General features: G+C 45.2%; 1 protein-coding gene across 3 annotated transcripts in view; it reads right to left on the bottom strand.

The window, feature by feature from the left end:
- Nucleotides 1-3,417: 3,417 nt before the first annotated feature.
- Nucleotides 3,418-24,100, bottom strand: part of LOC112221279 (copine-4) — a 73,320-nt gene continuing 52,637 nt past the window's right edge. For 2 of the 3 annotated variants that reach the window (XM_042319148.1, XM_042319150.1), the window contains 8 exons: nt 21,179-21,238; nt 18,457-18,590; nt 18,083-18,137; nt 17,475-17,526; nt 16,068-16,190; nt 5,829-5,962; nt 5,383-5,619; nt 3,418-4,198 (listed from right to left, as the gene is read on the bottom strand). In XM_042319148.1, the coding sequence (XP_042175082.1) occupies nt 4,067-4,198; nt 5,383-5,619; nt 5,829-5,962; nt 16,068-16,190; nt 17,475-17,526; nt 18,083-18,137; nt 18,457-18,590; nt 21,179-21,238 (927 nt within the window). In that variant the 3' untranslated portion in view covers nt 3,418-4,066. The remainder of the gene's footprint in view (nt 4,199-5,382; nt 5,620-5,828; nt 5,963-16,067; nt 16,191-17,474; nt 17,527-18,082; nt 18,138-18,456; nt 18,591-21,178; nt 21,239-24,100) is intronic. The other variant, XM_042319149.1, reaches the window with a different exon arrangement.

Below are 24,100 nucleotides of genomic sequence, written 5' to 3'. Positions count from 1 at the left end.
AAACTTGATCTTTGAGTTGGAGACGTGCTTGGCCACGCAGTAATGGGTGAACAGGGAGTACAGGATGATGCTGAGCATGCACCCTTGTGGGGCCCAGGTGTTGAGGATCAGCGGAGTGGAGGTGATGTTTCCTACCCTTACCACCTGGGGGTGGCCCGTCAGAAAGTTCAGGACCCAGTTGCACAGGACGGGGTTCAGACCAGGGCCTCAAGCTTAATAATGAGCTTGGAGGGTACTATAGTGTTGAATGCTGAGTTGTTTAGTCAATAAACAGCATTCTTACATAGGTATTCCTCTTGTCCAGATTGGATAGGGCAGTGTGCAGAGTAATGGCGATTGCATCGTCTGTGGATCTATTGGGGCGGTATGCAAATTGAAGTGGGTCTAGGGTGGCAGGTAAGGTTGAGGTGATATGATCCTTGCCTCGTCTCTCAAATCACTTCATGATGACAGAGGTGAGTGTTATGGGGCGATGGCCATTAAGTTCAGTTACCTTTGCTTTCTTGGGTATGGGAACAATGGTGGCCATTGAATCATGTGGGGACAGCAGAGATTGAAGAGATTGAATATGCCCATAAACACACCAGCCAGCTGGTCTGTGCATGCTCTGAGGATGCAGCTAGGGATGCCGTCTGGACTAGCAGCCTTGTGAGGGTTAACACGTTTAAACGTTTTACTCGCGTCGGCCACGTACAAGGAGAGGCCACAGTCCTTGGTAGCAGGCCGCGTCGGTGGCACTGTGTTATCCTCAAAGCGTGCATAGAATGTGTTTAGCCTGTCCTGAAGCAAGACATCATTCTCATGGGACATGACATGTACAGTTGAAGTCAGAAGTTTACATACACCTTACCCAAATACATTTAAACTCAGTTACACACAATTCCTGACATTTAATCCTAGTAAAAATTCCCTTTCTTCGGTCAGTTAGGATCAGCACTCTATTTTAAGAATGTGAAATGTCAGAATAATAATAGAGAGAATGATTTATTTCAGCTTTTATTTCATTCATCACATTCCCAGTGGGTCAGAAGTTCACATACACTCAATTAGTATTTGGTAGCATTGCCTTTAAATTGTTTAACTTGGGTCAAATGTTTTGGGTAGCCTTCCACAAGCTGAATTTTGGACCGTTCCTCCTGACAGAGCAGCTGTAACTGAGTCAGGTTTGTAGGCCTCCTTGCTCGCACACACTTTTTCAGTTCTACCCACAATTTTCTATAGGATTGAGGTCGGCGCTTTGTGATGACCACTCCAATACCTTGACTTTGTTGTCCTTAAGCCATCTTGCCACAACTTTGGAAGTATGCTTGGGGTCATTGTCCATTTGGAAGACCCATTTGCGACCAATCTTTAACTTCCCGACTGATGTCTTGAGATGTTGCTTCAATATATCTACATAATTTTCCTCCCTCATGATGCCATCTATTTTGTGAAGTGCACCAGTCCCTCCTGCAGCAAAGCACCCCCACAACATGATGCTGCCACCCCCGTGCTTCACGGTTGGGATGGTGTTCTTCGGCTTGCAAGCCTCCCATTTTTCCTCCAAACATAACGATGGTCATTATGGCCAAACAGTTCTATTTTTGTTTCAGGACATTTCTCCAAAAAGTACGATATTTGTCCCCATGTGCAGTTGCAAACCGTAGTCTGGCTTTTTTATGGCGGTTTTGGAGCAGTGGCTTTTTCCTTGCTGAGCGGCCTTTCAGGTTATGTAGATATAGGACTCATTTTACTGTGGATATAGATACTTTTGTACCTGTTTCCTCCAGCATCTTCACAAGGTAATTTGCTGTTGTTCTGGGATTGATTTGCACTTTTCGCACCAAGGTACATTCATCTCTAGGAGACAGAACGCGTCTCCTTCCTGAGCGGTATGACGGCTGCGTGGTCCCGTGGTGTTTATACCTGCATACTATTGTTTGTACAGATGAACGTGGTACATTCAGGCATTTGGAAATTGTTACCAAGGATGAACCAGACTTGTGGAGGTCTACAATTTTTTATCTGAGGTCTTGGCTGATTTCTTTTGATTTTCCATGAAGTCAAGCAAAGAGGCACTGAGTTTGAAGGTAGGCCTTGAAATACATCCACAGGTACACCTCCAAATGACTCAAATGATGTTAATTAGCCAATCAGAAGCTTCTAAAGCCATGACATCATTTTATGGAATTTTCCAAGCTGTTTAAAGGCACAGTCAACTTAGTGTATGTAAACTTCTGACCCACTGGAATTGTAATACAGTGAATTGTAAGTTAAATAATCTGTCTGTAAACAATTGTTGTCAAAATTACTTGTATCATTCACACAGTAGATGTCCTAACCTACTTGCCAAAACTATAGTTTGTTTACAAGACATTTGTGGAGTGGTTGAAAGCGAGTTTTAATGACTCCAATCTAAGTGTATGTAAACTTCCAACTTCAACTGTATGTTACTGTCACTATTGAGAGTGAAGGCACTTACAACTGAATGCAATGTGTTTTATTAGCCACATGGTTTGGTTGTTTTTGGAGGCTGATCCTTCTGGCTGTCTCCATGGTGCTGCCTGTCCAACTCGTCAGATAGTTCATGTTGAACCAGGACAGAATTAATTGACTGCGGGCTGCTCTGGATATGAAAGGGCCCTTGCCTGCCCTTTCTATAGTATTCATCACGCATCTCAGAAATCTCTGTCCCTCTCATTGCTATCAATCCCTCCATCCCTCTCTTCTCCCCATCTCCCTCACTCTCTCCACCCCATCTCACTCTCTCTCTTCATCCCCATCTCCCTCCCTCTCTCCCCATCTCCCTCCCTCTATTCTCCCCATCTCCCTCCCTCTCTCCCCCATCTCCCTCCCTCAGTCCTCCCCATCTCCCTCACTCTCTTCTCCCCATCTCCCTCCCTCAGTCCTCCCCATCTCCCTCCCTCCCTCCTCTCCATCCCTCCCTTCTCCCTCCCTCTCTCTCCCCATCTCTCTCCCTCTCTCTTCCCATCTCCCTCTCCCCTCCCCATCGCCCTCTCTCCACCCCCCATCTCTTCTCCCCATCTCCCTCCTCCCCATCTCTCTCCCTCCTCCCCAGACACCTCAAAGGGAGAGTCGTGACTTACTCCAATCCTAGGAGGAATTGTCACCGTCCTCACATGGCTGCACATGGACAGACTTGTTCTGTTCAACTTCAATCAGAACATTCCCATCATTTTTATGGAGGTTTTTAAATCAATAGAATACATTGGAAATGCTAAGAAAGTGACCCCAATTCCCAATTCCTTTGAGTAGTTTGACATGCACACCAAAATATTGAAATTCTGCCCATTCAGTTCTCCGCATTTTCTACGGATTTTTCATAGAATGAATTCAAATTGATATGACCACACTTCCAATTATGTTTTTGACTTGAAACCCAATAGTTTTTTTTTAACATAGTACAAGTCACAAGCATATTGATAAAGCTTTTATTATTATAAGTAATTCGTAATTTCACAGAATACTGCATTGCAACATGACAACGGCAAACTATGTGCCCATAATATTCTCCAGTGAACTTCCAGAATACTCCATTTGTGCTGTCAACATGCTTCATAGTAGAATGTCCTTTATCCCTACAATACTGTCAACTCTATTGTTCACTAAGAAAACAACATGAACCGTGAGAAAACAGTGTCTGCTTTATTACCAGCATGCAAAACAACAGTTCATGCATCTGCCTTATCTGCAATATGGACTACTGAGGACGCAGACATTTCTAAAGGTAGCTAGTTCATTCACTGTGGTCCAAAATGTTTTACAATGTATGAATATCAAGAAATTTAGCAAAATCTCAACAAACTCTTATAAAAAAAGGAACGGGGGTGTTCTATACATTCCTTCATCGATAGTTGTTCATCTGTAGGGATGACAGTTTGGTTGTTCGTTTGTGTGTCCCCACCATACCAATGCTTTGAATGATACAGTTGCTTTACAGATGCAAGCCTCGGAGGCCACGCATGCACAATGAAAAGAACAAACAAACGAAGAGCAAAACAGTAGACTTTTCAGTTAGTCAGCGTAAGGTGCTTTCTGTTGTATCGAGTGCGTTGGGCCCTTCCTCTCAGGGGGCGAATGTCCTGGAAGACTCGAACTCACTGGGCACTTTGGGCTTGATGCCCTTGTTGTTGTAGTAGTCAACCACCTGGTTGGGCACTTCTGCTAGGACAGTCTTCGCCAGCTCTGCAGGTGAGCCCTGGAGAAGGACAGAGAAGGACCTGTCACTTCCTGTAACACTCAGGTAACCTCCCAGTTCCCCAGGTAACCCTCCCAGTTCCTCTGGTAACCCTCTTAGTTCCTCAGGTAACCCTCCCAGTTCCTCAGGTAACCCTCCTAGTTCCTCAGGTAACCCTCACAGTTCCCCAGGTAACCCTCCTAGTTCCCCAGGTAACCCTCCTAGTTCCTCAGGTAACCCTCCTAGTTCCTCAGGTAACCCTCACAGTTCCTCAGGTAACCCTCACAGTTCCTCAGGTAACCCTCACAGTTCCTCAGGTAACCCTCCCAGTTCCTCAGGTAACCCTCCTAGTTACTCAGGTAAACCCTCCTAGTTCCTCAGGTAACCCTACCAGTTCCTCAGGTAACCCTCCCAGTTCCTCAGGTAACCCTCCTAGTTCCTCAGATAACCCTCACAGTTCCTCAGGTAACCCTCACAGTTCCTCAGGTAACCCTCCCAGTTCCTCAGGTAACCCTCCCAGTTCCTCAGGTAACCCTCCTAGTTCCTCAGGTAACCCTCCTAGTTCCTCAGGTAACCCTCCCAGTTCCTCAGGTAACCCTTCCAGTTCCTCAGGTAACTTCCTAGTTCCTTAGATAACCCTCCCAGTTCCTCAGGTAACCCTCCTAGTTCCTCAGGTAACCTCCCAGTTCCTCAGGTAACCCTCCCAGTTCCTCGGGTAACCCTCCCAGTTCCTCAGGTAACCCTCCCAGTTCCTCGGGTAACCCTCCCAGTTCCTCAGGTAACCCTCCCAGTTCCTCGGGTAACCCTCCCAGTTCCTCGAGTAACCTCCTAGTTCCTCAGGTAACCCTCCTAGTTCCTCAGGTAACCCTCCCAGTTCCTCAGATAACCCTCCCAGTTCCTCAGATAACCCTCCCAGTTCCTCAGATAACCCTCCCAGTTCCTCAGGTAACCCTCACAGTTCCTCAGATAACCCTCCTAGTTCCTCAGGTAACCTCCTAGTTCCTCAGGTAACCCTCCCAGTTCCTCAGGTAACCCTCCCAGTTCCTCAGGTAACCCTCCCAGTTCCTCAGATAACCCTCCCAGTTCCTCAGGTAACCCTCACAGTTCCTCGGGTAACCCTCACAGTTCCTCGGGTAACCCACCCAGTTCCTCGGGTAACCCTCCCAGTTCCTCAGGTAACCCTCCCAGTTCCAGTAAAGACTCACATGTTTGAAGTTGCGGAAGGGGACGAACTGGACGATGTCTCGTAGGCAGGGCTCCCCCTTGGGCGAGCGAAGGATTCCGTCATCTCCATCCAGCATCTGCATGTCACTGAAGTCAGCACTTCCCACACCTACAATAATGATGGACATGGGCAAGTGGGAGGCTTGGACGATGGCCTCGCGGGTGTCTGCCATGTCTGTGATCACTCCGTCCGTTAGGATGAGCAGAATGAAGTACTGCTGCAGAGATAAAGGAAGGCAATGACTGGGGAGAAACGTGAGAGAGTAATGTCTGTGGGGTGTGTTGGAAATACATGTTGAGCATAACTCTAAAACGTTGCGGAAGTCTCCCATTGACATCAATACATGATTTAAGCTCAATCTAGGTTCAAGCTATCCTCCCAATCAATTGGTTCCAAGGAGAGGAGGACAACTGACAGCTAGCTTACCATGGCCTCCTTGGTGTGCATTTCCTGTGAAGCGGAGCTGGCTACTTTCTGGATGATGGGGGCGATGTTGGTGGGGCCGTAGAGCTGAAGCTTAGGAAGGCATGTCTGATAGGCCTCCACCACCCCTTGGATACCTGCACACCCATAGACATATGTTGGAAAAACACAGAATAACACACACACAGTAACACTCACAGTCATGAACTTCTGGAGAACTCTGGGTATTTGGGGACACACGACCAACAGCAATGCACACAGGTGGGAAGGTATCTTTGTGGAGTAATTGAGACCCATGATATTCCAGGATATTTTTCACTTTGTGGGAAGCAGTCACTCTGTGAATAGTTAGTTACCTTCACAGCTGCATTGACTTGTATTTATCTCTTCTCACCACCACATGGATCACCACATGAGTGGCCTCCCATTCGGCTGAGCAGCAGAAGTAATGCTATTTACTGATTGAGTGGGCATTTGAGGTCACACACACACATCTGTGGAGAACTTCACTTAATTAACAACCCCTCCATCACAACCTCACTGGTCACACACACACACACACACACACACACACACACACACACACACACACACACACACACACACACACACACACACACACACACACACACACACACACACACACACACACACACACACACACACCCACACCCCCATCCACCCATCCACCCATCCACCCACCCACAGCTAGTGTAGACTAACAGTGAAATGCTTACGGGCCCTTTCCAAAAATGTAGAGAGGAACATTTTAACAAATTATTATAACAAGTGTAATAAATCCACAATGAGTAAGGATAACTTGGCGATATACACAGGGTAGCAGTACTGAATCCATGTCCATGGGTACGAGGTAATGGAGTTCGATATGTAGATATAGGTAGGAGTAAAGTGACTAGGCAACAGGGTAGATAATAAACAGTAGCAGCAGTGTCTGTAATGAGTCAAAAGAGTTAGTGCAAAAAGGGTCAATGCAGATAGTCCGGGTAGCTATTTGGTTAACTATTTAGCAGTCTTATGGCTTGAGGGTAAAAGCTGTGTGCCGGGCCCTGTTAGTTCCAGACTTCAGTACCGCTTTCTGTGCAGAAGCAGGGAGAACAGTATATGACTTTGGTGGCTGGAGTCTTCCTCTGACACCACCTGGTATAGAGGTCCTGAATAGCAGGGAGCTCAGCACCAGTGATGTACTGGGCCGTACACACTATCCTATGAAACGCCTTGCGGTCGGATACCAAGTGTTGATGCAGCCAGTCAAGACGCTCTCAATGGTGCAGCTGTAGAAGGGGAAGAGTTGTGCCTTATTCATGACTTTGTTGGTGTGTGTGGGCTATGCAAATTCCTTAGTGATGTGGACACCGAGGAGCTTCAAGCTCTTCACCCGCTCCACTACAGCCCTATCGATGTAGATGGGGATGTGCTCTGCCCTCTGTCTCCTGTCGTCCACAATTGGCTCCTTTGTCTTACTGACATTGAGGGAGAGGTTGTTGTCCTGGCACCACACTGCCAGGTCACTGACCTCCTCCCTATAGGGTCTCTCATCGGGTCATGTTGTCAGCAAACATAATGATAGAGTCGTGAGTGGCCAGGCAGTTGTGGCTGAACAGGGAGTACAGGAGGAGACTAAGCACACACTCCTGAGTGGCGGCTGTGTTATTGCCTACCCTCACCACCTGGGGGCGGCCTGTCAGGAAGTCCAGGATTCAGTTTCAGACGGTAGTGTTCAGTCCAAGGGACCTGAGCTTAGTGATGAGATTTGTGGGCACTATGGTGTTGAATTGCTGACCTGTAGTCGATGAACTGTGTTCTCACACGGGAGAGGGCAGTGTGGAATGCAATAGAGGTTACGTCATCTGTGGATCTGTTGGGGTGGTATGCAAATTTAATTGGAATGGGTATGTGAATTGGAGTGGGTCCACACACAGAGAGAGAGAGAGAGATTTCATTTCATCAGTGAGAGGCTCTCCTGAGGGGATGAGAGTGTGAGTGTGTGGAGAGGTGTAGAGCAGCAACATTAAGATATCTGGAGGTCTCATTACTGACCACTATACTGCAGACATCTGGAGATCTGATCACTGACCACTATACTGCAGACATCTGGAGGTCTGATTACTGACCACTATACTGCAGACATCTGGAGATCTGATCACTGACCACTATACTGCAGACATCTGGAGATCTGATCACTGACCACTATACTGCAGACATCTGGAGGTCTCATTACTGACCACTATACTGCACACATCTGGAGGTCTCATTACTGACCACTATACTGCACACATCTGGAGGTCTGATTACTGACCACTATACTGCAGACATCTGGAGGTCTGATCACTGACCACTATACTGCAATGTGGATGTGGACAACTGCTCGTCGAACATCTCATTGTCATGCTGAAACAGGAAAGGGCCTTCCCCAAACTATTGCCACAAAGTTGGAAGCACATAATCGTCTAGATTGTCATTGTATGCTATAGCGTTAAGATTTCCCATCACTGGAGCTAAGGGGCCTAGCCCGAACCGTGAAAAACAGACAGAACTTTTATTCCTCCTTCTCCAAACTTTACATTGGCATTAGACATGGTTATCTTAGGTCTGTGTGCGGCTGCTTAGCCATGGAAACCCATTTCATGAAGCTCCCGACGAACAATTGTGCTGATGTTACTTCCAGAGGCAGGTTGGAACTCGGTAGTGAGTGTTGCAACCGAGGACAGATGATTTAAACATGATACGTTCTTCCAGTTCTGTGAGCTTGTGGCATACCACGTCGCGGCTGAGCCATTGTTGCTCCTAGAGGTTTCCACTTCACAATAACAGCACATACAGTTGACCGGAGCAGTGCCAGCAGGGCAGAAATTTGACGAACTGATTTTTTGGAAAGGTGGCATCCTATGACGATGTCATATTGAAAGTCACTGAGCTCTTCAGTAAGGACATTCTACTGCCAATGTTTTTGTATGACTGTGTGCTTGATTTTATACACCTGTCAGGAACAGGTGTGGCTGAAATAGCCGAATCCACTAATTTGAAGGGGTGTCCACATACTTTTGTATATATAGTGTATCTTACACAAGCACAAACACCGGCACGTACACACACAGGCACAGCTTGCCACTCCCTCTACCCACAGTAATGCAAACGTTCACCTTCAAACAGATATCAATATCAATAATTGGTACAGGCACAAAGAAAGACAGTTTTTGACTGAGCGTGTGTGTGTGCGCGCATTGGTGTGTGTCCACATCTAACAGCATCTGTACGACAGTCAGTTTTCATGCATGAAAAACAGCAAGCTATGCCCTCTGCCTTGGGAGGTGGGCTGGAAGCTTGCCTGACAGAGGAGTACTGAGACTGATCTATTCTTGGCAAGAATCTCTGGACTGGATCAGAACCTGTCTGGCTCCTCTCCATCCATCCAGGGCAGCTGCCAATCAAAAAAAGCAAGATAATAAAGTGACACGAATACAAGGTAGAAAGTGGAGGATGAGCTGAAAAGCTGAAAAAGTGTTAGGGCTGTGTGCAGGTAAGCTGGATAGATCAAATGAGATCAATTGAATTAAACTTGGCAACTTTGTAACATATTTAACTGTTTCTATGAGAATGAAGCCTCACTTTTCAAGGAGAATCATATTCACTTGATAATGATGCACTTGAAGTCAGAAGTTGACATACACTTAGGTTGGAGTCATTAAAACTCATTCTTCAACCACTCCACACATTTCTTGTTAACAAACTATAGTTTTGGCAAGTCGGTTAGGACATCTACTTTGTGCAAGACACAAGTAATTTTTCCAACAATTGTTTACAGACAGATTATTTCACTTATAATTAACCATATCACAATTCCAGTGGGTCAGAAGTTTACATTCACTAAATTGACTGTGCCTTTAAACTGCTTGGGAAATTCCCTAAATTGATGTCATGGCTTTAGAAGCTTCTGAAAGGCTAATTGACATCATTTGAGTCAATTGGAGGTGTACCTGTGGATGTATAGTACGCAAGTATAAACAACAATGGACCACGCAGCCGTCATACCGCTCAGGAAGGAGACACGTTCTGTCTCCTAGAGATGAACATACTTTTGTGTGAAAAGTGCAAATCAATCCCAGAACAACAGCAAAGGACCTTGTGAAGATGCTGGAGGAAACAGGTACAAAAGTATCTATATCCACAGTAAAACGAGTCCTTGTATTGACGTAACCTGAAAGGCCGCTCAGCAAGGAAGAAGCCACTGCTCCAAAACTGCCATAAAAAAGCCAGATTACGGTTTGCAACTGCACATGGGGACAAAGATCATACTTTTTGGAGAAATGTCCTCTGGTCTGATGAAACAAAGAACTGTTTGGCCATAATGACCATTGTTATGTTTGGAGGAAAAAAGGGGAATGCTTGCAAGCCGAAGAACACCATCCCGACCGTGAAGCCGGGAGGGCAGCATCATGTTGTGGGGGTGCTTTGCTGCAGGAGGGACTGGTGCACTTCACAAAATAGATGGCATCATGAGGAAGGAAAATGATGTGGATATATTGAAGCGACATCTCAAGATATCAGTCAGGAAGTTAAAGCTTGGTCGCAAATGGGTCGTCCAAATAGACTATGACACGAAGCATACTTCCAAAATTGTGGCAAAATGGCTCAAGTACAACAAAGTCAAGGTATTGGAGTGGCCATCACAAAGCCCTGACCTCAATCCCATAGAAAAATAAAGTGGCCAAATAACTTCCTAAAATGAATCCTCTTTACAAGGGGTGTAGAGTCTGACTGGCATACACATGCAGTGTGTTAGTTTCACGTTTGGGGAAGATCATTTTCACAAAAGAAATGCACCTTTATAATAAAAGCATTACAAGCCAAATCACATTTGTGGCCACTTTTGATTATGGTGTTTTCCCACTAATGGAACATTCGTGCATATAGCCTATGTGTGCGCATTGCTGCGCTTATAATGTGAAGAAATAGCATAATAGTGTATCACATTTTAAGTTAAACGTTCTAATCTGTTGCGTCAGCCTCATTGCGTAAATGAGGGGGGATGCTAGTGGTTGTATTAAATTTGGGGTCTATCATATCCCACAACTGTTCCAGACTATGTTTGGAATATTTATTTCTCGCACAGAATAGGTCAACTTTTGTACTATGGGGGATGGTAGATTTACATAGGTTAGTTCTTTTGCTGTTGGTTAGGCCTATTCATCTTGTAGGTTGAAAAGTAAATGTTGACAGTTCTTCCAATATCTTCAATATGCACCTTGGAATTGGATAAGGACGCGCGCAGTTGTGTCCCCAAAGTGTCTGTCTTCACTTGTAGCCTGTGAGAAAGACCCGATCACGAGAGCCATATGAGTGAGAAGTGCTTTGGAGCAGCAGCACTCAAGGAGTAGGGAACAACAGCCACTGGCCGCAAAAGGAATGGAGTTTCTTTAGGGTGCATTAGGGCCACACAAAGGGGATGCTGCCGGGAAGTTGAGGCATTATCAAGTGCTTGTCAAATTCTGAATGAGAGACTGATGAAGTGTGTAGAACCAAAAAATGTGATCATATTACTCCAGTGCTAGCCTCCCTACACTGGCTTCCTGTCAAGGCAAGGGCTGATTTCAAGGTTTTACTGCTAACCTACAAAGCATTACACGGGCTTGCTCCTACCTATCTCTCTGATTTGGTCCTGCTGAACATACCTACACCAACGCTACGGTCAAAAGAAGCAGGCCTCCTAATTGTCCCTAGAATTTCTAAGCAAACAGCTGGAGGCAGGGCTTTCTTCTATAGAGCTAAATTTTTATGGAATGGTCTGCCTACCCATGTGAGAGACGCAGACTCGGCCTTTATTTAAAGACTCATCGGTCTTTATTAAAGACTCATCTCTTCAGTGGGTCATATGATTGAGTGTAGTCTGGCCCAGGAGTGTGAAGGTGAATGGAAAGGCTCTGGAGCAACGAACCGCCCTTGCTGTCTCTGCCTGGCCGGTTCCCCTCTTTCCACTGGGATTCTCTGCCTCTAACCCTATTACAGGGGCTGAGTCACTGGCTTACTGATGCTCTTTCATGCCGTCCCTAGGAGGGGTGCGTCACTTGAGTGGGTTGGGTCACTGATGTGATCTCCCTGTCTGGGTTGGCGCCCCCGCTTTGGTTGTGCCGTGGTGGAGATCTTTGCGGGCTATAGTCGGCCTTGTCTCAGGATGGTAAGTTGGTGGTTGAAGATATCCCTCTAGTAGTGTGGGGGCTGTGCTTTGGCAAAGTGGGTGGGGTTATATCCTTCCTTTTTGGCCCTGTCTGGGGGTATCATCAGATGAGGCCACAGTGTCTCGTGACGCCTCCTGTCTCAGCGTCCAGTATTTATGCTGCAGTAGTTTATGTGTCGGGGGGCTGGGGTCAGTTTGTTATATCTGGAGTACTTCTCCTGTCTTATCCGGTGTCCTGTGTGAATTTAAGTATGCTCTCTCTAATTCTCTCTTTCTCTCTTTCTTTCTGCTGCTCCAGTTTCAACTGTTCTGCCTGCGGCTATGGAATCCTGACCTGTTCACCGGACGTGCTACCTGTCCCAGACCTATTATTTGACCATACTGGTCATTTATGAACATTTGAACATCTTGGTCATGTTGTGTTATAGTCTCCACCCGGCACAGCCAGAAGAGGACTGGCCACCCCTCATAGCCTGGTTCCTCTCTAGGTTTCTTCCTGGGTTTTGGCCTTTCTAGGGAGTTTTTCCTAGCCACCGTGCTTCTACACCTGCAATGCTTGCTGTTTGGGGTTTTAGGCTTGGTTTCTGTACAGCACTTTGAGATATCAGCTGATGTACGAAGGGCTATATAAATAAATGTGATTTGATTTGAACAGCCTGCACAAAAAAAAACAAAGCAGAGCTCATGCCTTTCAAGCAACGTTTTTAAAATCATCATTAGAGTCTCATCATGCAGCCTTACAATGTACTAAAAATCAAAACATATAGCCCAACGTTTGTAGTACCTATTTCTATGTTAACCACTCAATACGGAATAGCCGCATGTGCGCACTTCCTCAAATCAATGGGAGGAAATATCTATTTCCTATTTCAATGGGAGGAAATTCTATTTTATTCAGCTTTGTTCAATTGTATTCCTCATACTATACAATAATGCCATGGAATTCTAACCAGATCTTGTCTACTAAATGAACTAGTGTATCCCACAGCCATATGGCATAGCCAGATCAGGACCTAACATAAGGACAACTCAGAGTATGCTATTCTGTTGTTCTGAAATAGACTACATTTTCTTCATATCATGTTTCTTTAGACCTGTCTAAAATACATAATGGATTCATTAGACTTTTTAAAATGTAGATGTTCCAAAGGTCTGCATCAGTAGCTTGTAGGCTGTGTGGAAGCCAAGAGATGTTAAATGTGTTTATGTTAATTAACGGTCAATTGGAACACTGCTTGACAATTACCGGCTGACGAAATGTTGTGACTGCCACAGCCCTAACCCAGACCATTATTCATTCGGACTGCCAGATGGTGAAGATTCATCACTCCAGAGAACGGGTTTCCACTGCACCAAGTCCAATGGCAACGAGCTTTACACAACTCAGCCGACACTTGGCATTGCTGTTAAGGGAATTTTTATCAATATTGACTAATTATGTATACATTTCAATCAGAATACTATTATGTTACTGTATATCTACTAATCAGAATACTATTATGTTACTGTATATGTATGAATTTTCTTTCTTAATCCTAGTACTGAATATAATGTGTGTAAATATAATCAAGAATTAGAACAATGACTGTCTGTTCCTTGGTAGAAATGAATGAACTATATATCTTCAGACTGGCTAGAATGCTTATCTACACAAGAAGACCTTGGCTCGGTCATAAATTATATTAAATTGGTAGGGAGACGATTTGGGAAGGCTTGAGATACTGCCTTTGTACCAGGGTGGGAGAAGAGACGGGTTGGTACTGGAACTAATGACGTCATTTTCAGTTTATAACCTGTGGTAAACTATATCGTGTTCAGTACTCTCGTGAATAAAATCTGCTGTTTGACTTTAAGACTGGGCTCTGTCCATTACTATAAAATAAGGGTCTTACAAATCCTTATGAATTGACAGAGTGTTTAATTTTAATTGGGTGGTAAAACATAGCGCAATTTAATTCATGCAACAATTGTGCATAGTGATATTAGGCTTGTGTGTGCATAGTGATATTAGGCTTGTGTGTGCATAGTGATATTAGGCTTGTGTGTGCATAGTGATATTAGGCTTGTGTGTGCATAGTGATATTAGGCTTGTGTGTGCATAGTGATATTAGGCTTGTGTGTGCATAGTGATATTAGGCTTGTGTGTGCATAGTGATATTAGGCTTGTGTGTGGCTGCTCAGCCATGGACGAAGAGTTCTTGTACTGATGCTTCCAGAGGCAGTTTGGAACTCAGTAGTAGTGTTGCAACCGAGGACAGACGATTTTTACATGCTAAGCGCTTCAGCACCCAGCGGTCTGTTCTGTAAGCTTGTGTAGCCTACACCACTTCGAGGCTGAGATGTTGTTGCTCTTAGATGTTTCCACTTCACAATAACATCCCTTACCGGGGCTGCTGTTGCAGGGCAGAAATTTGAAGAACTGACTTGTTGGAAAGGTGGAATCCTATAACGGTGCCATGTTGAAAGTCACCTAGCTTTTCAGTAAGGCCATTCTACTACCAATGTTTGTCTATGGAGATTGCATGGCTGTGTGCTAGATTTTTTTACACCTGTCAACAACGGGTGCGGAGGAAATAGCAGAATCCACTCATTTGAAAGGATGTCCACATACTATTGTATATATAGTGTACATTACAATCAAATAGCCACAGTAGCCTACTACTTGGCCATTGTTAAAACAGTCAGATAAAGCTGGTACAGCCTCAGTGTTCACAGTAAAACAGTCAAATAAAGCTGGTACAGCCTCACTGTTCACAGTAAAACAGTCAAATAAAGCTGGTACAGCCTCACTGTTCACAGTAAAACAGTCAAATGAAGCTGGTAGAGCCTCAGTGTTCACAGTAAAACAGTCAAATAAAGCTGGTACAGCCTCAGTGTTCACAGTAAAACAGTCAAATAAAGCTGGTACAGCCTCACTGTTCACAGTAAAACAGTCAAATAAAGCTGGTACAGCCTCACTGTTCACAGTAAAACAGTCAAATGAAGCTGGTAGAGCCTCAGTGTTCACAGTAAAACAGTCAAATAAAGCTGGTACAGCCTCAGTGTTCACAGTAAAACAGTCAAATAAAGCTGGTACTGCCTCACTGTTCACAGGAAAACAGTCAAATAAAGCTGGTACAGCCTCACTGTTCACAGTAAAACAGTCAAATAAAGCTGGTACAGCCTCACTGTTCACAGGAAAACAGTCAAATAAAGCTGGTACAGCCTCACTGTTCACAGTAAAACAGTCAAATAAAGCTGGTACAGCCTCACTGTTCACAGTAAAACAGTCAAATAAAGCTGGTACAGCCTCACTGTTCACAGTAAAACAGTCAAATAAAGCTGGTACAGCCTCAGTGTTCACAGAAAAACAGTCAAATAAAGCTGGTACAGCCTCACTGTTCACAGTAAAACAGTCAAATAAAGCTGGTACAGCCTCACTGTTCACAGTAAAACAGTCAAATAAAGCTGGTACAGCCTCACTGTTCACAGTAAAACAGTCAAATAAAGCTGGTACAGCCTCACTGTTCACAGTAAAACAGTCAAATAAAGCTGGTACAGCCTCACTGTTCACAGTAAAACAGTCAAATAAAGCTGGTACAGCCTCAGCCTAAAACAGTCAAATGTGGTACAGCCTCACAGTAAAACAGTCAAATAAAGCTGGTACAGCCTCACTGTTCACAGGAAAACAGTCAAATAAAGCGGGTACAGCCTCACTGTTCACAGTAAAACAGTCAAATAAAGCTGGTACAGCCTCACTGTTCACAGTAAAACAGTCAAATAAAGCTGGTACAGCCTCACTGTTCACAGTAAAACAGTCAAATAAAGCTGGTACAGCCTCTGTGTTCACAGCAAACGCTGCGGTTGCTGGCATGCCTCTCTAACCGTTACCCACCCTGGTGTCTGTGCGGTAGTTCTAACCCTCGGGGCTCATTATCTGACTACAGCACAGACCTGGCCTCTCTCCTCCAGACATGATGTCCCTGTGGGGCAGTCAGGGTATTTAGCATTAAGAGTCCACTTTAATGTGAAGAAAGGAAGGCTGGCTGCCACCAGGTTGATTGACGTACGTTGATCCCCTGTGGTGCGCGATGACAGCGGCTTCATCCAGGCCTGTCTGTGGGACTTTATGCAGGTCACCTTTGGCTGTTCAACATTTTCCTGAAGCTGATTCTGAACAAACTGTAGACTCACTGTTAAAGAGATGTGCTTCTATTATCTGGTTAATGTGTTATTAAAGATATGTGGTTCTATTATCTGGTTAATGTGTTATTAAAGATATGTGGTTAATGTGTTATTAAAGAGATGTGTTTCTATTATCTGGTTAATGTGTTATTAAAGAGATGTGGTTCTATTATCTGGTTAATGTGTTATTAAAGAGATGTGCTTCTATTATCTGGTTAATGTGTTATTAAAGAGATGTGCTTCTATTATCTGGTTAATGTGTTATTAAAGAGATGTGCTTCTATTATCTGGTTAATGTGTTATTAAAGAGATGTGCTTCTATTATCTGGTTAATGTGTTATTAAAGATATGTGGTTAATGTGTTATTAAAGATATGTGGTTAATGTGTTATTAAAGAGATGTGCTTCTATTATCTGGTTAATGTGTTATTAAAGATATGTGGTTAATGTGTTATTAAAGATATGTGGTTAATGTGTTATTAAAGAGATGTGCTTCTATTATCTGGTTAATGTGTTATTAAAGATATGTGGTTCTATTATCTGGTTAATGTGTTATTAAAGAGATGTGGTTAATGTGTTATTAAAGAGATGTGGTTCTATTATCTGGTTAATGTGTTATTAAAGATATGTGGTTAATGTGTTATTAAAGAGATGTGGTTCTATTATCTGGTTAATGTGTTATTAAAGAGATGTGGTTATATTATCTGGTTAATGTGTTATTAAAGATATGTGGTTCTATTATCTGGTTAATGTGTTATTAAAGAGATGTGGTTCTATTATCTGGTTAATGTGTTATTAAAGAGATGTGGTTCTATTATCTGGTTAATGTGTTATTAAAGAGATGTGGTTCTATTATCTGGTTAATGTGTTATTAAAGAGATGTGGTTCTATTATCTGGTTAATGTGTTATTAAAGATATGTGGTTCTATTATCTGGTTAATGTGTTATTAAAGAGATGTGGTTCTATTATCTGGTTAATGTGTTATTAAAGAGATGTGGTTCTATTATCTGGTTAATGTGTTATTAAAGAGATGTGGTTATATTATCTGGTTAATGTGTTATTAAAGATATGTGGTTCTATTATCTGGTTAATGTGTTATTAAAGATACATTTATGCTTTTAATATTTAATAGTTAATAGTTATTCAGTGCAAGGGGAAATTGACCCCAATTTTGCCAATTTAAGGTAACAACCCACCCCAGAGCTGGTGATGAGCATTTGAAATAAAGCATTTTGACAGTCTGATTTCAAAGGCAGGGTGAACCTCTAATCTGTTTGAGGCGAAGCACCTACCTGCACATTCTGGGTTTTCCTCATTAAAATTCACTGCAAAATCATGAGAAACCTGGAGGAAGATAAAAAATATGGACTATTGATCATCATGGAACAGTGAGACAAAGGAACACACACACACACACACACACACACGCACGCACACTAACACAGAGTTGGCCAGAAGCAATTCAATCACACAATCAAATGTAAAAGTCGACTGATGCATTTATGTGGGTTGGATAATGAGCATAATTGCGAGCCATGGTACCCCCCTCCCCTCCTCTCTGGACCAGAGGCAGCATCATGTGTCAGCCAGGGGTAGCACCAGTCACCCAGGCAGAATGGCCAGTATTTCCTGCTGGGCAGTTCAGTGACTCAGAGAGTCAATCCAGCAGTAGAGAACCCTGGGCTGGACCGGCCCATTCTGTGTGACAGAACAGTGCAGAGCAGAGGCCAACGGGGTCCAGCGGGGGCCAGCGGGGGCCAGCCGGGTGTCGTAATCACTACAGAAGCAGGAGAGCAGAGCCAGAGTCTCACCTCATCTCATCTTGTCACAGGAGTGATTACGACACCCTGCTGAGGCTGAGCCATAGCCCAACTCTATGAAAAATATGGTTGGAAATTACCTTGAAGTCGGGCGGAATCTGAGCGCCGAAGCCAAACGCTGGGAACATTTTGTCACTGGATTGAAATGCATGCAGGGATAGAAAACAAAAGAGTGATTAGAATTTGAGCAATGGCACACTTGATTTTGAGCCAGGGATTGTTATCTGAAACACATGCCCATAAACAAGTCCATTCTGCTGGCGACCCAGGACTACCATGGGCTCTGAATGACTTCTCATTTACATAACCTCTGAGTCACTGGACAACTAGAGGAAACTTTCAAACACAAACTTTGAAAAGTTATTTTTTCAGGAGAGGAGGAATCAACATTGAAGTCACGAGCAACAGTCATTGCACAACATTTCATATAATAGCTGTTAACGATTGGCCTCACCTGTCGTAATCCTGGCAGATCTCCCCTACAGCGACCAGAGCTTTGAGGTACTCGTTAGGCTGGTATGGGTGGATGTAGTGTAGGGAGCAGCTGTTGTGAGGATCCCCGTTCGAGGCGGTGAAATCAATAGCTACCTGGGAAGACAAGTGGCAATCAAAGGGGAGTTTGACTCCAATTACCTCAAATGTATGCACCTTCCCTTTACACCTCTCACTCTGACACATACACCATCGCACCTTCCCTTTACACCTCTCACTCTGACACATACACCATCCCACCTTCCCTTTATACCTCTCACTCTGACACATACACCATCTCACCTTCCCTTTACACCTCTCACTCTGACACATACACCATCCCCCCCTTCCCTTTACACCTCACACTCTGACACATACACCATCGCACCTTCCCTTTACACCTCTCAATCTGACACACACACCATCCCCCTTCCCTTTTACACCTCTCACTCTGACACACACACCATCCCACCTTCCCTTTATGCCTCTCACTCTGACACACACACCATCCCCCATTCCCTTTACACCTCTCACTCTGACACACACACCATCGCACCTTCCCTTTACACCTCTCACTCTGACACATACACCATCCCACCTTCCCTTTACACCTGTCACTCTGACACATACACCATCCCACCTTCCCTTTACACCTCTCACTCTGACACATACACCATCCCACCTTCCCTTTACACCTCTCACTCTGACACATACACCATCCCACCTTCCCTTTACACCTCTCACTCTGACACATACACCATCGCACCTTCCCTTTACACCTCTCACTCTGACACATACACCATCCCACACTCTCACTCTGACTTCACTTTACACTTCTCACTCTGACACATACACCATCCCACCTTCCCTTTACACCTCTCACTCTGACACATACACCATCCCGCCTTCCCTTTACACCTCTCACTCTGACACATACACCATCGCACCTTCCCTTTACACCTCTCACTCTGACACATACACCATCCCACCTTCCCTTTATACCTCTCACTCTGACACATACACCATCTCACCTTCCCTTTACACCTCTCACTCTGACACATACACCATCCCACCTTCCCTTTACACCTCTCCCTCACTCTGACACATACACCATCCCACCTTCCCTTTACACCTCTCACTCTGACACATACACCATCTCACCTTCCCTTTACACCTCTCACTCTGACACATACACCATCGCATCTTCCCTTTACACCTCTCACACACACACCATCCCCCCCTTCCCTTTACACCTCTCACTCTGACACATACACCATCCCACCTTCCCTTTATACCTCTCACTCTGACACACACACACATCCACCTTCCCTTTACACCTCTCACTCTGACCTTCCCTTTACACCTCTCACTCTGACACATACACCATCACACCTTCCCTTTACACCTCTCCCTCACTCTGACACATACACCATCCCACCTTCCCTTTACACCTCTCCCTCACTCTGACACATACACCATCCCACCTTCCCTTTACACCTCTCCCTCACTCTGACATATACACCATCCCACCTTCCCTTTACACCTCTCCCTCACTCTGACACATACACCATCCCACCTTCCCTTTATACCTCTCCCTCACTCTGACACATACACCATCCCACCTTCCCTTTATACCTCTCACTCTGACATATACACCATCCCACCTTCCCTTTACACCTCTCCCTCACTCTGACACATACACCATCCCACCTTCCCTTTATACCTCTCCCTCACTCTGACACATACACCATCCCACCTTCCCTTTACACCTCTCACTCTGACATATACACCATCCCACCTTCCCTTTACACCTCTCCCTCACTCTGACACATACACCATCCCACCTTCCCTTTATACCTCTCCCTCACTCTGACACATACACCATCCCACTCTGTCTGCTCTGCTATCCTCTTCTACTCTGTTGGGCTTGTTCCCCCCCTCTCTCTTTTGTCATCTCTTATTCTTTTTCTCCTTATTTAAAGTCAGTAATCTCTTTGATTCTTTCTCTCTCGTCTGTGATCTATGGATACATTGTTCCTTGTTAGAAACGGTTCGAGGCAGAACGTTTCTCATCTGTTGTTCAGCCTGGCACAGAGAGAGAGCCTAACACTCTCGCCAAGGGATCTGAAGGAAGTATGGAGCCCATTTAAATGTCAACATCAACCACGGTCGCCTTTTAGGTGGTAGGAATAAAAGGAAAAGTTAGTGTGTCATAAGAGCAAACACTTCCTGGTCAATTAAGTGTACCTCAGTAAAACCTCCCTTGAGAAGTAGTTTCACACAAACACTATTTACAGGCAGGGGGCAGAGGGCATCCCTTAGCCAGATAAACAACAGATAATTAGTGTTCACAGCTTGGAGAAAGGGATTCTTGAAAAGCTGCAGCTAATAGCAGAGGTTTGTTTCCCAGGTGGTGAAAATGAACCATTCTAACTATTAGAACAAAAGAGGATTATTTATGTAAGCTCCCTAAGCTAATGCCTAGGCTTAAGCTCGGCAGGCTAACTCAGTCTTGTGGCATACACATGACCCTGGTTAAAACCCAGTCTGTCACATATACGTCACCCAACTAAAAAGAGAATAATGAGGGCAGTGTCATTTTTTAAATGTCATATGCATTATTTTGTGTATTTGAATACATTTTGGCATCCTGTGTGTGAATGTGTGAGTCATGCATGTTAGTGTGAGTGTCAGTGTGAACTCACTGTAAACTGGATCTGACAGCCTCCCATGATGTAATCCAGGAAGGAGTGCATCTTGATGATCTGTGGATGGGAGACAGCAGTTGAGGGCGGGGGACCTCAGCTATCCACAGTGAGAATTGGCACCAATCTCTTGGGGATGACATGACAGACACAGTAACTGACCACTTAGGAGCATCTTATCCCTTATTCCAGCCTATTACAAAGCAGCTAGTTTAGCATGTTACCCATTAGCTTTGAGAAAGCAGCTGGCTGTGGGTGTTGTTCATTATGTCTCTGTTACAACTGGTGTCAAATGTTGGCCAGTGTTGGGAAATATCAGAGAGGAAGAAGTGGGGATTTACTCCGGCCAAAATCTGTCTACGTGAGATAAGCCTTTTTTTGGTCTAAGCGAGTGTGTCGAATTACGAGCCTTATTTAATCTAACAGAAGTTAAATAATGTTTAGGCTGTTACAAATTATATAAGTGGATGAACATGGCATTCCGGCAACTTTAGGAAATACGACTTAGTTGTGCCTGTTGTTCACACACGTATCTGCCCTCTCATTAGCTAGAATCCTTCCACTTTATCTCGCCTCCTCCCACCTGCCTCCCATCTTTGAGAACATGTAAACTCAGCAAAAAAAGAAACGTCCTCTCACTGTCAACTGCGTTTATTTTCAGCAAACTTAACGTGCAAATATTTGTTTAAACATAACAAGATTCAACAACTGAAACATAAACCAAACAAGTTCCACAGACATGTGACTAACAGAAATTGAATAATGTGTCCTCCTCATGGACTGCACCAGATATGCCAGTTCTTGCTGTGAGATGTTACCACACTCTTCCACCAAGGCACCTGCATATCCTGGACATTTCTGGGGAAAATGGCCCTAGCCCTCACCCTCTGATCCAACAGGTCCCAGATGTGCTCAATGGGATTGAGATCCGGGCTTCTTCGCTGAACATGGCAGAACACTGACATTCCTGTCTTGCAGGAAATCATAAGCAGTATGGCTGGTGGCATTGTCATGCTGGAGGGTCATGTCAGGATGAGCCTGCAGGAAGGGTACCACATGAGGGAGGAGGATGTCTTCCATGTAACGCACAGCATTAAGATTGCCTGCAATGACAACAAGCTCAGTCTGATGATGCTGCAACACATCCCCCAAGACCACTACAGATCCTCCACCTCCAAATCGATCCCGCTCCAGAGTACAGGCCTCGGTGTAACACTCAGTGAAGAGCACTTTTTGCCAGTCCTGTCTGGTCCAGGACGGTGTGTTTGTGCCCATAGGTGACGTTGTTGCCGGAGATGTCTGGTGAGGACCTGCCTTACAACAGGTCTACAAGCCCCCAGTCCAGCCTCTCTCAGCCTATTGCGGACACTCTGAGCACTGATGGAGGGATTGTGCGTTCCTGGTGTAACTCGGGCAGTTGTTGATGCCATCCTGTACCTGTCCCGCAAGTGTTGTCATGTCTGCTCCTGCTCTTTCCTCCCCCTGGTGCTTGAAGGCCACAGGTTGCCCTGCATCATGCACTCCTGCCATCCATCACACACACCTGCCTGCCCTCGTCATGCGCATCAGCGTTATTGGACTCACCTGGACTCACTTATCACCTGTTAATTTCCTCCACTATATTTGTCAGTTCCCCAGCTCTGTTCCCTGCTGCATTGTATTGTTTTCTGACGCTGTTCCTGTCTCGTTCCATGTCCGTTATTTATAAAATGTTTTACGCCCTGTACCTGCTTCCTCTTTCCAGCGTCAACTCATGTGACAGAATGCAGCAGCCAACGCCCTAGCTGGCTCGAGAGGTTTCCTTGCCCTAGCTGACTCGAGAGGTTTCCTTGCCCCGGTTGGCTTGGAAGGCGCCCATCCCACATCGGGCCTCAGCCAGATCGCCAGTTCTTGTTCGCCCAGCCGGTCCAGGAGTTTTTGTTTTTGTGTTGTTGGTGACGTCGGGGTGGATTCTGCGGCCGATGGAACCTGGGGTGCCTAAGCCGGCCCGTCGGGCTTTTACGCCCTGGCTGGCTCGGGAGGTTTCCTTGCCTCAGTTGGCTCGGTGGCTTCCCATCCCACGTCACACTCCACCGGATCTTTGGGCTCCCTCTCTGCAGCGGGATCGACAGGCGTCTTGACTCAGCCAGATCCTCGGGCTTCCATGCCTCAGCTGGGTCGCCAGGCACTCACGCTCCTGCCGTTTGTCAGGATTCCACGCCCCAACCGGCTTGCCCAGCGCCCACGTCTCGGCCGGTTAGCCCAGGTGGGACGCCTGGGGGGGTACTGTCACGTCTACTCCTGCTCTTCCCTCCCCCTGGCGCTTGAGGGCGCCAGGTTGCCCTGCATCATGCACTCCTGCCATCCATCACGCACACCTGCCTTCCGTCGTCACGAGCATCAGCATTATTGGACTCACCTGGAAAGTTTTACTCCCCGTTCCTGCTTTGTCTCTCAAGCGTCAACTCATGTGACAGGTGTGATGTTCGGATGTACCCAGACACGTGGTCTGCCACTGCGAGGACGGTCAGCTGTCCACCCTGTCTCCCTGTAGTGCTGTCTTAGGCATCTCACAGTATGGACATTGCAATTTATTGCCCTGGCCACATCTGCAGTCCTCATGCCTCCTTGCAGCATGCCTAAGGCACGTTCACGCAGATGAGCAGGGACCCTGGACATCTTTCTTTTGGTGTTTTTCAGAGACAGTAGAAAGGCCTCTTTAATGTCCTAAGTTTTCATAACTGTGACCTTAATTACCTACCATCTGTAAACTGTTAGTTTCTCAACGACCATTCCACAGGTGCATGTTCATTAATTGTTTATGATTCATTGAACAAGCATGGGAAACAGTGTTTAAACCCTTTACAATGAAGATCTGTGAAGTTATTTGGATTTTTACTAATTACCTTTGAAAGACAGAGTCCTGAAAAAAGGACATTTATT

The sequence above is a fragment of the Oncorhynchus tshawytscha genome, unplaced genomic scaffold, assembly GCF_018296145.1.
Source record: "Oncorhynchus tshawytscha isolate Ot180627B unplaced genomic scaffold, Otsh_v2.0 Un_scaffold_7589_pilon_pilon, whole genome shotgun sequence".
NCBI lineage: Eukaryota > Metazoa > Chordata > Actinopteri > Salmoniformes > Salmonidae > Oncorhynchus > Oncorhynchus tshawytscha.
The sequence above is the reverse complement of the archived record's forward strand: the minus strand, read 5'-3'. Positions and strand labels throughout refer to the sequence as shown.